The 12550-nt window shown below is 46.5% G+C and overlaps 4 protein-coding genes across 5 annotated transcripts; 2 read left to right on the top strand and 2 right to left on the bottom strand.

Moving 5' to 3' along the window:
• Positions 1-72: 72 nt before the first annotated feature.
• Positions 73-1300, bottom strand: BOLA1 (bolA family member 1). 2 transcript variants are annotated; one of them, XM_080649495.1, is made up of 2 exons: positions 1187-1300; positions 73-816 (listed from the first exon to the last, which is right to left on the bottom strand). In XM_080649495.1, exon 2 carries the CDS (start codon positions 806-808, stop codon positions 395-397), a length of 414 nt encoding a protein of 137 aa, XP_080505621.1. In that variant the 5' UTR covers positions 809-816; positions 1187-1300; the 3' UTR covers positions 73-394. The 2 variants fall into 2 exon arrangements, with proteins under 2 accessions (XP_080505621.1, XP_080505622.1); XM_080649496.1 differs by lacking the exon at positions 1187-1300 and adding an exon at positions 926-1041.
• A 5965-nt stretch (positions 1301-7265) lies between these two features.
• On the top strand, positions 7266-7658 carry H2AC21 (H2A clustered histone 21; the record flags this gene model as incomplete). The annotated part of the gene is made up of 1 exon (XM_080648816.1): positions 7266-7658. One exon carries the CDS (start codon positions 7266-7268, stop codon positions 7656-7658), a length of 393 nt encoding a protein of 130 aa, XP_080504942.1.
• A 170-nt stretch (positions 7659-7828) lies between these two features.
• On the bottom strand, positions 7829-8218 carry LOC308237528 (histone H2A type 2-C; the record flags this gene model as incomplete). Its single annotated transcript, XM_080648265.1, has 1 exon — positions 7829-8218. One exon carries the CDS (start codon positions 8216-8218, stop codon positions 7829-7831), a length of 390 nt encoding a protein of 129 aa, XP_080504391.1.
• Positions 8219-8506: 288 nt separating this feature from the next.
• LOC308237869 (histone H2B type 2-E) lies at positions 8507-11011 on the top strand. The gene has a single exon (XM_080649146.1). It carries the CDS (start codon positions 8541-8543, stop codon positions 8919-8921), a length of 381 nt encoding a protein of 126 aa, XP_080505272.1. The 5' UTR covers positions 8507-8540; the 3' UTR covers positions 8922-11011.
• Positions 11012-12550: the final 1539 nt, after the last annotated feature.

Raw genomic sequence — 12550 nt, 5'->3', positions numbered from 1 at the left:
GTATCTTTCTTCTCCCAAGAACATCTGTAGCACTGATTCAATATGCAATTAATAACACAGCAACACACCTCATATGATAATTTCTCTTTTAATGTACAGGATTATTTCTGCTCATCAGATCGGGTAGTTCCTTAGTCACAATTGAACATAAAGCCACTGGGCAGCTTCTCCTGAACAGTCCAGGGCAAAAGCAGTAAGGAGTGATTCTACTCTTCCCTGGGTTAGCTCTGATCTGAAATGAGTTGCTGCCTCCAGACAATAATGTATAGGCTGGTTGAATGCAGGGCCAGCGATCCACTTCCCTTACAAATACTGGACTGTACTAAAGGGAAGAAGGCCCCAGTAGCTTACTCTCACCCAACCCATTTGGATCCTGGTCCTCGCTTTCTGGGGTTCAGGGGATTCCTCGAGTTTTCTTGCTCCCACCCAGGCAGGGGGGGCTCACGTCCAGTTGGGGGTTCTCTCTCCACTGGGCAGGGGTCCGCGCCTGTATGGCCAGAGCATGGACCGGCCCAGCTAGCTCCTCGGCCAGTGCAGCGTGGACAAGCCGGTGCCGCTGCAGGGGGCTCAGCCCCTCGAAACGAGAGCTCACCACCGCCACGCGGAAGTGTGTCTCGCTGCCTGGTGGGACCGCGTGGCCGCCGCTCTCGTTACGCAGTTCCAGCACTTCGGGGTTCAGGGCCTGCTCCAACTTCGTGCGAATGACGGCTTCGACCGGACCTACGGTCCCGGATCCCGCGCTGCTCCGGGACTGACAGACGCGGCCGGCCATGGAGAACAGGCGCCTGACCAGCTGTCCACTCAGCATCCGTTACCCTAGAGACAAAGGCCACAGCAGTGCGGGTCAGGGTTCCCGCCTGATGAGAGCCGCATGCCTCCACCCTCCGACCCCCACCCCACCCCACCCCACCCCACCCCACCCCACCTGCCCAAGTCCACAGCCCGCAGCTGCAGGAAAGGCCGCCCGGAGGCCAGACCCCAAGACCCCGCCCCTTTCCTCTGTGTGACGTCGGGGGATTTGGCGGTGGTCGGCCACGCGAGGATTAGAGGCCCGCGCGCCAGGTACGTTCGTTAATTAGGGGGTTAATAGGTCTGGGACGGAGGTTGCAAAAGCAGGTATGTGCAACTCCGGGGGCTTTCGGTCGGGCCAGCGTCCCCTCTGAACCCTAGGCTGGGCCCTTTCTACCTTCGGCTCAGCCTTGGCTACAGCAGTTTCGGTTCAGGGCCCCGACTCCTGGCGTTCTAGGCGAAATGCTGTCCGCTCGTCCTGAGTGAGGCACGCTGGGAAATGGAGTCCTCACTGCGCGATAGTGGACCAGGCAGGTGCTACGTGATGCCCCGTGATGCCCCGCGGGCTCACGGAAATTGTAGTCTGATTCTCCTGATTCTCCAGACTTGTGAGGTCATCGGAGGTTCGTCAGCAGAGGAATGCAACCCCCTTCCATAAAGAACAAAAGCAAACAAACAAACAATCCAATAAAAACCAAGAAATCCCTGCTCAATTGGGATTGGAATTATTCAGTACATTTCATTGCCAATCATGTAGCTCCTTTATTTTACATACAAGAAAAGAGAACTCCATTCCATTTATTGAACACATAATTAGTATTGTGCGCCAGACCAGTTAGGCAGGTTGTGGAATAAAGCAGACCCTGTTCTCAAGGAGTTTACAGAACCCTGAAGAAGATGGACAAGTGAGCGGACAATTGCTAAGTGCTATGATAGGACTTAGAACAAAATGCCAATGAGGCATGCCATCCAGACTTAGGGGCACAGAGAAAACTTTGAATGATGAGGGAATTAACCCTGTGGAAAGAGGAATCTAGGCAGAGGGAATGTGTTCACTACATGCTAGATGCTGTGGCATACGTGGGTGTTCAATAACATTTATTGAGTGGATGAATGAAATGTATGAATAGAGAGGGCTGACATTATTATTCCTCTTGCACACATAAAGCTTTGCAAGGGGCAAGCTCTATAGGGCCACCTGTAGTTTTTATTTCTAGTAAAAACATAGCCATAATAATACCTACTATTTAGTGAAGGTTTATCATGGCCACATTAAGACTTTTAGAGGCTTTAAGCACCTAGAGATTATGGTGGTCACCTTATGTGTAATGAAAACAAAACAAACAACTGTGAACACTAATCTGTAACATGAGGATTGGGATGCCCAACAAAATACTCATCCTTCTCCCACCATGATTACTTCAATATTTGTTCATTAGAAAAAATTAATTAACTTTCACATGAGAAATTTATAAATCTCAAGTGTATAGCTTAATTTTATATGTGAAAACACACATATCAAGGTACAGAAAATTTCCAGCACCTTGGAAGGCTCTGGGAAGTCAATACCATCCTGTCATAGTAGCTGTTATTTTAACCTCTCTCTTGCCATAGATCAGTTTTGTCGGTTTTTGAGAGTCATGTAAATGGAATCACATAGTATGAACTCATTTGTGTTGCTTTTTTGCTCAACATTGTCTGTTAGATTCATCCATGTGTGTGGCCGTAATTTAATTTGTTAATTTTTATTGTGTAGTATTGCAGTTATATGAGTATACTGCAATACTACACAATACATTCTTGTGCATGCTTTTTGTTGGATGCAAACATTCATTTCTGTTTGGGGGTATATCCAGGGTGGGATTGTTGGGTCATAAAATAAATCCAGTGTTTATTTATTTATTAAATATATGTTTTTATTGATTATAGAGAGGAAGGGAAAGGGAGAAAGAGATTAGAAACATCAATGATGAGAGAGAATCATTGGTCAGCTGCCTCCTCCATCGCCCCTTCTGGGGATTGAGCCCACAACTGGGGTATGTGCCGTGATAGGGAATAGAACGGTGATTTCCTGGTTCATATACTAGGTCAGTGGTCGGCAAACCGCAGCTCTCGAGCCACATGCGGCTCTTTGGCCCCTTGAGTGTGGCTCTTCCACAAAATACCATGTGCGGGTGCGCACATACAGTGCGATTGAAACTTTGTGGCCCATGCGCAGAAGTCGGTTTTCGGCTCTCAAAAGAAATTTCAGTCGTTGTACTCTTGATATTTGGCTCTGTTGACTAATGAGTTTGCGACCACTGTACTAGGTCAATGCTCAACCACTGAGCCACATTGGCCAGGCTCGTGTTTATTTTTATTTTTTATTTTTTTAAATATATTTTATTGATTTTTTACAGAGAGGAAGGGAGAGGGATAGAGAGTTAGAAACATCGATGAGAGAGAAGCATCGATCAGCTGCCTCCTGCATACCTCCTACTGGGGATGTGCCCGCAACCAAGGTACATGCCCTTGACCGGAATCGAACCTGGGACCCTTCAGTCCCCAGGCCGACGCTCTATCCACTGAGCCAAACCAGCCAGGGCTCCAGTGTTTATTTTTGAAATTCCATACTCATTGGAAGAATTTTTAGGATGCCCCTGCTTTGTTGGTGCCAGGTCTGTTCTAAACCGGGTCAGGCTATAGAATTTGGGCTATTAACCAGTAAGCTATTCTTCCTCCTAATCCAGCACTGAGCCTCTGCACTAGGTTCTTTACACTTATTGTAATTTATTCTAAAACTCTGTTTGGTAGGTACTAGAGTATATTATTTTCAGTTAGTTGACAAGCTCCTATTATATCTTCCATCACTCTGGCCACCACAGTCTATTATGTATAGTTGGCATCTGGAGAGTGGTTGTTGACTAAAGAGAACTATTTTAGAAATGATGACACTAATTCTCTAAGAATATTGTTTTATTTATTTGTGCCAAAAACATTTAACTACCCTATTAAGAGTCAGGTAGAGGGAATTAAGGACTCCTGATTCAAAGATGAAGACATGGTCTCTCCCTTGAGGTGGTCATAGAAAGGAAATGAGACCAATGTCAAAGCACAGAACAGAGTGGTGCTATTACCAGGATGTGAGCAAAGAGAAGTGGGTATACTGAGGCTGTGTGTGTGGGAGTAGGAAAGGCCTCATGAAGGAAGAGGTGATAATATCTGGGCTGAAACTGTAGGATGAGGAGGATTTTGCAGGTCAAGAGGAGGATGAAGCATTCTAGCCAGAGGAAGCTATGGCAGTGGAAAGGCCTTGCTCCTCTGAATGTGAACAGCTCAGTATGGAGGAGGCTGGGTGGTGTTGGGGGGAGGTGGAGGGAAAGGGGAAGGGAGAGGACTATGGTTGAATGGTGGGATGGAGCTAAAGTGCAAAATAAATGTTGGATTAACTAGATTGCTTGGGAGGGAACTCAGCTGCCTTTGGTTCAAAATCCCAGAGGTGTTAAGGAAATAAGATCCAGCCTGTTGGTCTGTGATGATGTAGTACTTTTATAAATGGCCTGCTCTGTTTTATTTTTTAATAGCTCTTGTAAGGATGCTGGGAAAAGACCTCCGGGGAGCAATAGATAGTAATTAAGCCTGGGATAATTTGAAGGATATTGGCCTATCTAGACTTATCTAATACAGTTTTATAGCTGGATGGAATCGGAAGTATTGTTTATCTCTCACTCTGAGGAAGAAAGCAATGCTGGGTAGGTTAAGTAGTCATTTATTTATTTATTTATTTTTAAAATATATTTTATTGATATTTTACAGAGAGGAAGGGAGAGGGATAGAGAGCTAGAAACATAGATCAGCTGCCTCCTGCACACCTCCCACTGGAGATGTGCCCGCAACCAAGGTACATGCCCTTGACCGGAATCGAACCCGGGACCCTTCAGTCCGCAGGCTGACGCTCTTTCCACTGAGCCAAACCGGTTTAGGTTAAGTAGTCATTTAGCCTAACATCTAGTTAGTGAAGCAGTGTGAATGAAGTGGTAAAGAGCAGTCTTTGACCCAGGCAGTCCTGGGTTCTAATCGTGTCTTAGTAAGTGGCTGTGTGATTTATGGCAAGTCCTTTAACTCCTTATTTGTGAAACAAACAATTATATCTACTTCCTAGGTAGGTCCCAGCATAGGATTTTTCACATAATAGTTACATATAATCTCTTTTCCTTTTTCCCTCTCTATCAGCACAGGGTCACTGTGATAGAAGTAAAAACACAAAAAAACATCAGAGCTCAGAGAGGGGGAAGTCAGTTTGTCTCGCAATAAGGGCCTTTCTGGGTGCCAGAGTTATGTGTGGGGGAGTCCCCACTATCTGAAAATTTGAAACTATCAGAACTTCTAGAGTTGATTAGCTTCTCAGGGAGAGACTCACACTAACAAAATACGTAAGAAATTTATGACTGTCCAGAATGCAAATGTAACTTCTAGAGATAGATGCATCTTCCCATAACTGGCTCTCCCCTTCTCAGCCTCATATTTTTATCTTCAAATAGACTAATCAGAAAATTGTTAATTGAGCACGGAATCTGAGCTAAGAGAGTTAGATAGAGTTCAGAAATAGTTCATCCAGGCTGTGTGAAAAGGCCAGTGCTTTCACAACTAGCGTCCCTTCTGTAACAGCCCAATCCTTTGTGTCTAGCAGACATATACTTAGAAACAACCATTTCTACTGTAATTGCCCTGTTTTGACTCTATGTGGACCACATCTTTCTATTACCACATGCATCTTCTGAAATGATGTAATGGATTGGGTTAGAATTATCTTCAGTTACATTCTATTATTGAGGAAATAGTCCCATCACATTTAATTGAATTTGGGTGTTTCACAAATCTTTACCAGCATTCTTACCAGAGGGAATCTCTACAGATAGCCGATATTAGCTGATTTAACTTCCAGAGTTCAGAATTCCTCCATTTTTTAGAGGCATCTTATTACAGAGCTCTTTGAACTAGTCTGTATTCTGTAGACCCATAGCCTGATAGGTAGCATGTACTCTAAATATTGGATGAATAAAGGTGAGGATAAAATAGAACATCAGAAAAGGGCTCAAGGAATAGAATTTGTTGATTCTTTTCTCTAGAGCATTCTATCTTATGTCCTAATGGGATACTCAGGAAAAGGTGAAAATGGTGTGCAGGATGTAGAACTCCCAGAGATGGGAAGCTGAGGAGGAAGAAACAGAACGTTCAGGAAAGATTTTTATGAAAGACGATGGAGGACTGGGACTCTGCAAATGAATCTGTAGGATCTGTTGCTGATCTAAGAGAGGATAATGAGCTTCAAGAATACTGTAGTGTGGAGGGAAAGGCTGAAGAGATGTTAAGGAAGTAGCAGGATACGCTGTTGAGATGCAGGGAAGAGTAGATTCTGGCTAAGTACCAGCAAGATTGTTGGTGCAATTCAGGAAAACAACAAAAAGAGGGTGAGGGCAGGCATCTGTACATGTGCAGTAGTTGGAACAAACAGGTTGAAATATTTATCCAATGATCAGTTTGGTGTAAGGCTCGGAGTTCCTGCAACAAATTTGGATGTTAATTGAAAGCATGGAAATGGATAAGACTTTGGGAAGAGTGAACAATGTAAAGGTTGGGGAGCGAGGCAGAGCCTGGATGCACACACCGATTTAGGGATGGGCAGAGGAACAGGAGCAGGATAAAGCCGGAGGACATTTTGAAAAGCAAGGGAGCAAGTTTGAAGGTGCTGTCAGACGCCTCCTGGAGGTCATGAGGAGGATCAATCTGTTGTAGCCCTTTGTCTCTGTGGATTCCGCGCAGCCGAGGAGGGTGGGGGTGGGGTCAAGCCACACTGCTGGCAGTGACTAAATTGGAGAAAGGAAGCCGCCTTAGTACATTTTTATTTTATTTTTTTAGTATATATTCATTAGGGGAGTTTGGCTCTGAGGAGGCAGAAACGGCAGGACTTTGAGGGTAATTTAGGGCTCAAGAAGATAATCGGTTTCATAATCCCGTACCCCTGAGTGGGAGTAAATGCATCTGCTTGAGGCCCTCCGCAGTCCTCTTGGGTCCTTTTTGGGATTTCCCTTTCAGCTCTAACCTAAACAAACAAGCCTGCAAAAAACTACCAGCATTGTTTGTTGCCACCACTTATTTACCGAAACTGGAGAAAGTGCCACTCGGAAAACCAAGACAACACCTTATTTGAAAACCTTGTCTCTTTAAAAATCCTGGCATGCAAATAAGGGGCTTTAATATAGTTCACAGCAATTGGTAGGTAGCTGCGAAATCCGTCATTTCCTGGTAGTGCCGGATGCGAACGGAAAGTCTGCTTTCTGCTTTCCTACTGGCTGTTTGATAGACCTCCCTTCACCCCCTCCCGATAGCTCTTATAAATTACATCAAATTGGTAATTCTTTCCTCATCCTTTGCATGGTTAAACAGTCTGTAACTGCCTTTTTTTTTTTTTCTTTTTTTTCGGAGGGGGGGCGGTGATGTCCGGACGCGGAAAGCAGGGAGGCAAAGCTCGGGCCAAGGCCAAGTCGCGCTCGTCCCGCGCTGGCCTGCAGTTCCCGGTGGGCCGAGTGCACCGGCTGCTGCGCAAAGGCAACTACGCCGAGCGGGTGGGGGCCGGCGCGCCCGTCTACATGGCGGCGGTGCTGGAGTACCTGACCGCGGAGATCCTGGAGCTGGCGGGGAACGCGGCCCGAGACAACAAGAAGACGCGCATCATCCCGCGCCATTTGCAACTAGCCGTGAGAAATGACGAAGAGCTCAACAAGTTACTTGGGGGTGTTACCATCGCCCAGGGCGGCGTCTTGCCCAATATCCAGGCTGTCTTGTTGCCCAAGAAAACTGAGAGTCATAAGTCTGGCAAAAACAAGTAATTAAAACGCCTGACACCACCAGTCCCCACTCCCCCCAAAGGCTCTTTTAAGAGCCAACAAAGTGTCAAATGAAAGGCTGATCACAAAATAGCACATTAGCTCTTTTTTTTGAACACTTGGGTGGCTCTAAAAAGAGCCTTTGGTCTTTGGTTTTGTTTTTTTGCCAGCATTCATTTACTTTTGGCCTTGTGGCTTTCGGTTTTCTTTGGTAACAGAACAGCCTGGATGTTGGGCAAAACGCCGCCCTGGGCGATGGTGACTTTGCCCAGCAGCTTGTTCAACTCCTCGTCGTTGCGGATGGCCAGCTGCAGGTGACGAGGGATGATGCGCGTCTTCTTGTTGTCTCGGGCTGCGTTCCCCGCCAGCTCCAGGATCTCAGCGGTCAGGTACTCCAGCACCGCTGCCATGTAGACGGGCGCGCCGGCCCCCACCCGCTCGGCGTAGTTGCCTTTGCGCAGGAGACGGTGCACTCGGCCCACTGGGAACTGCAGACCAGCGCGGGACGAGCGGGATTTAGCCTTAGCGCGGGCCTTGCCTCCTTGTTTGCCACGACCAGACATGACTACAAACGAGGTGAAAGCTCCCCAAACTCAGAATCTCGCAGCGACACAGGATTGAAAGATAAACAAGTAGAAAGCCTTTATAAGCTTTCCTAGGGGTGGGGTCAGGAACGCATTTTTCATTGGTTCTAAACTGGCTCCAGGAATGACCAATAAGATCAAGAGTTGGTGTTGTCACGATTTTATTACTGGGTTCCTACACAGCCCAATGGAAACCAAAGACTTCTGAAGCCCTAATTTGCATACGGTAGTTATAAAAGGATCAGGCCCGCCTATCACCTCACTTCTCTTTCTAGCTAATCCTTGTTAGTGCTTTTCTGCAATGCCGGAGCCCGCAAAATCCGCTCCCGCGCCCAAGAAGGGCTCGAAGAAGGCTGTTACCAAAGCCCAGAAGAAGGATGGCAAGAAGCGCAAGCGCAGCCGCAAGGAAAGTTATTCCATCTACGTGTACAAGGTGCTCAAGCAGGTGCACCCCGACACCGGCATCTCGTCTAAGGCCATGGGCATCATGAACTCCTTCGTCAACGACATCTTCGAGCGCATCGCGGGCGAGGCGTCGCGCCTGGCGCATTACAACAAGCGCTCCACCATCACGTCCCGGGAGATCCAGACGGCCGTGCGCCTGCTGCTGCCCGGCGAGCTGGCCAAGCACGCGGTGTCCGAGGGCACCAAGGCCGTCACCAAGTACACCAGCTCCAAGTGAGTCCCGCCCGGGACGCGGCGCTCCTAGGAGTAGCCAGCTGCTTGACTCCAAAGGCTCTTTTCAGAGCCACCCACCTAATCACCAGGAAGAGCTGTAGCTGTACAATAATTTTCCTTCATTTTATTCCCACAAAGTAAGTTGCTGGCAAGGGTTACGGGATTGGCACACGTAGCTTTTCAAGCCTTTGGCTTTAGGTTCCTGGTCCGCGACTGGCTTTGCTCTTTGAATCCAGGGCGCGTCTTTAACCTCTTCCTGTGCTTTGTTTTCCTGAGTCGGTTCTAAATGAGGTTAGTCTGCTCCCACCCTCCGGCCCTAGACTGGTGGCCTGGTGCCTCTTGGGTATGTTTGATCGGCTTTAAAACGAAGTGATTTGTCATCTTCATTAAGAAAGGACCCAGCACAGTTCCTCGAACTGCGTCACAGCCCTGAAGGGTTTTCCCGAGAATCTGATAGCAGCTCTGGTGCCGGCAACTAGTCTGCCCTGCGACGTGGCCTGGGGACACCAGCGATTCTGAGCACTTGGAGCAGCGTCCAGGCTGCAAGGTCCTGTCATTTTCCGGGTTGGATTACGTTAATATTCAAAACCGCTCGCCGTTCTGAAATTCATAGATTCTGGTTTCCTCTGCTCACTTTAGGGCTTTGAAATCCCTATTCTAACTTTTGTGGATAATTTTTGCATTTAATACTGTTTTCAAACTTTTTATCTTTTTTATCACCATTTATCCTCCCTACTCTCCCCCTCCCCAAAATCACTACACTGTTGTCCATGGGTTCTTGCTCAATCCCTCCACGCCCTCTGCCTCCTCCCCCTCTTCCACCCCTTCCCCCCCCCCCCCCCCCCCCCCCCCCCCGCCAATTTAGAAAGATCTGGATTTAGGTTACTTCAAGGCACTGGTCATTTTAGTCCAGGCTCAAAGTCACCTCCGTTTTCCAAGTCACCCACTCAGGAATTTGCACTTTTCCTTTTCTGTCTTGGTCCCTCCCGGTTTTATCTTCCTCCTAGCATCCATCAGACATTGGATCTGTTAGTTTTTCTCAAGCCCTTAACACTGTTGGTGTGGGTTTCCGTTATATCATCAGTGCTATTAAGTGCCTGGCACATAGTGGAGAAGACCCTTAAACACTTACATTTATTGAATTTTCTTATCACAGCCCTTAATCATTCCCATGGGAGGATGGGTGTGGTTCATTTCCATTAGTTGTATGTGAAAACATGATGAACATGGAACTGTTTTGTGGAGTTCCCAAATCTGTCCGTGGTCACACCTCAGGGTAACAGCTGGAAGGAGGCCCGTTATGATTCTTTGTCCTAAAGAGGAGGTAGCAATGGTAGGTCTTCTCTGTATATTCCTCAGTTTAGTGTAATGTCTTTTTGGATTTTATTACATAGAAAGCATTGGTCATGCCCTGACTGGTTTGGCTCAGTGGATAGAGCGTCGGCCTTCGGACTGGGGGGTCCCAGGCTTGATTCCAGTCAAGGGCATGTACCTTGGTTGCAGGCACATCCCCAGTGGGGGGTGTGCAGGAGGCAGCTGACCGATGTTTCTCTCTCATAGATGTTTCTAACTCTCTATCCTCTCCCTTCCTCTCTGTAAAAAAAAAAAAAAAAAAGCATTGGCCACTAGAAAGAACTTTTTCCCTTTTCTGAGCACCCCCGCGCCCCCCACCTTAGTCCTCTGTTCCACACTGAGATGAGCTTTAATTTACACTTACCAGTCTCATTTGCTTTTTAGATCATGTAAGACAGACCCTGTAAGATATGCAAGGTTAATAACCCTTTTATAAACACGATTGAGAGAAGGAAAGTGATCGGTCCACTGGTCATGCAGCTGACATTGTCCACTACTGTGCCCTCAGATGTGAGGACAGTTGCATTTTAGTTTTATTTAGTTGAATCTTTCTGTCCAAGCTTTGATTTTGCTGATAAAGACACTGATGGTCTGATCAATTACTCAATTCTGCTTTTGGCTAAGGAGTCTTATGAATCCAAATGGACATTGGACATTATTATACACTGAATAAATCTTGTTTCCTACATGTGTGTTTTCAAATGGGTGCAGACGGTATTGTTATTAATAAAGTTACCAGTCAATTTAAAATTCTTTTATCTGTGGTATATTTTCTAACTAAGTGAAGGTAGTATATACAACCACTACTGAGCCTGTGGAAAAGCTGGGTACCTCTGACTTTTGAAGGATGAATATTTATAAGACAGTAGAGGCCTGATGCATGAAATTCGTGAACGGGTAGGGTCCCCTAGGCTTGGCCAGCGATCAGGGCCGATCTGTGGGGTGACCTGCAGGGTAATGGGGGGGGCGGAGGGGAGGAGACCCTGGCACTTGCCTTGGCTGGCCTGGGGCCTGCAGGCTGGGGGCAGCTCCTGCCTTGAGTGTCTGCCCCCTGGTGTCATAGCGGTTCCACCGGTTGTTCGGCTGTTTGCTTGATTTGCATATCAAGCTTTTATTATATGGGATTAGCCACACTTCTAGCTCAGAAGTGCACTGAGGACTTTGTTAATGCTTAGTAATTGAAAAATATATGACCACAAATAAGAAGCCTTATAAAATAAGATGTTAGAAAAAATAAAGTCCTTACAAAATTTTAGCTAACATCTAGAGATGTTCCAGCCAATGTTCAAAATCCTTTATACACACTGACTCATTTAATCTCCTCGGAAACTCTCCAGAGAATAAACTCCCAGTTGTGATTAAGGGCCTTGAGAAAGTAAGGTAACTAACTGAAAACCTGGGCCTCTCTGGATTGGGAAGTGGGGGTGGGGAGGGGAATATCTATGTTTTAAAATAAAAATAAAAAGAAATATCACCTGCTTTATTCCCTCCAGGATGTACCTTGAGTATAATCTATGGTGGGGTGGCCTTGAGAATGGGATTGGGGGCTCTGGTTCTCCATCCCAGAGGCCATAGCTCCGTTCAGTTTAGTTTGTCCTCACAGTAGTAGGGCTCATCAGCTGGAATCCCTTCACTAACAGAGAGAACCTTAGGTGCTGGTTATGGACTCCTCCGGGGCATGTTTACCAGGAAGGAAGTTAACAGAGTGAGGATGGGGGTAGAGGTGATAGAGCTTGGTATTTTAACTTCCGAGAAGGCAATTATTAATGGTGAGAAGAATCCTAAGGAACATCTTTGATCTCTTCTTTCTCCTGCTCAAAACACCTTGTATACATTTGCTGATGTTGGGGTTAATAGCAATAATTGTTATAATAATAACTGTTTCTACTTATAGAGCATATGTCTTAAAATTTTAATTATTTAAAAGACATTTTTTTAAATTTTTGGGTTCTGGATTCCCACTAAGACGGGGACCCTGAACTGCCTTAGCCATGACAGATGCACAGGCAGTTGTCAAATCTCAGGGCCACAGGGAGGTCTGGATATCTTTGGCGTGATAAGTCTCGCTTTAAAACCTGATTTAGTGTCAGTCCAGGGAGTATGATCCTGGGGAGGAAGGGCCGTGAGGTGGGAATCTACAAACTCAGGCAGGGGTTTGCCCAGCCAATCATGGCTCTGACCAGCTGGAATGTCACTCACTCTGAGAACTTCAGGCTGCAAGTTTGAAAACAAAACTTCAGTGGATGTGATGCCGGGTAACAAGGTGCCGGCCCTGCACAG

This window comes from Plecotus auritus, assembly GCF_963455305.1.
Source record: "Plecotus auritus genome assembly, chromosome: 12".
In the NCBI taxonomy this organism is placed as follows: domain Eukaryota; kingdom Metazoa; phylum Chordata; class Mammalia; order Chiroptera; family Vespertilionidae; genus Plecotus; species Plecotus auritus.
Note: the sequence above shows the minus strand (reverse complement) of the source record. Positions and strands in the feature narration are given on the sequence as shown.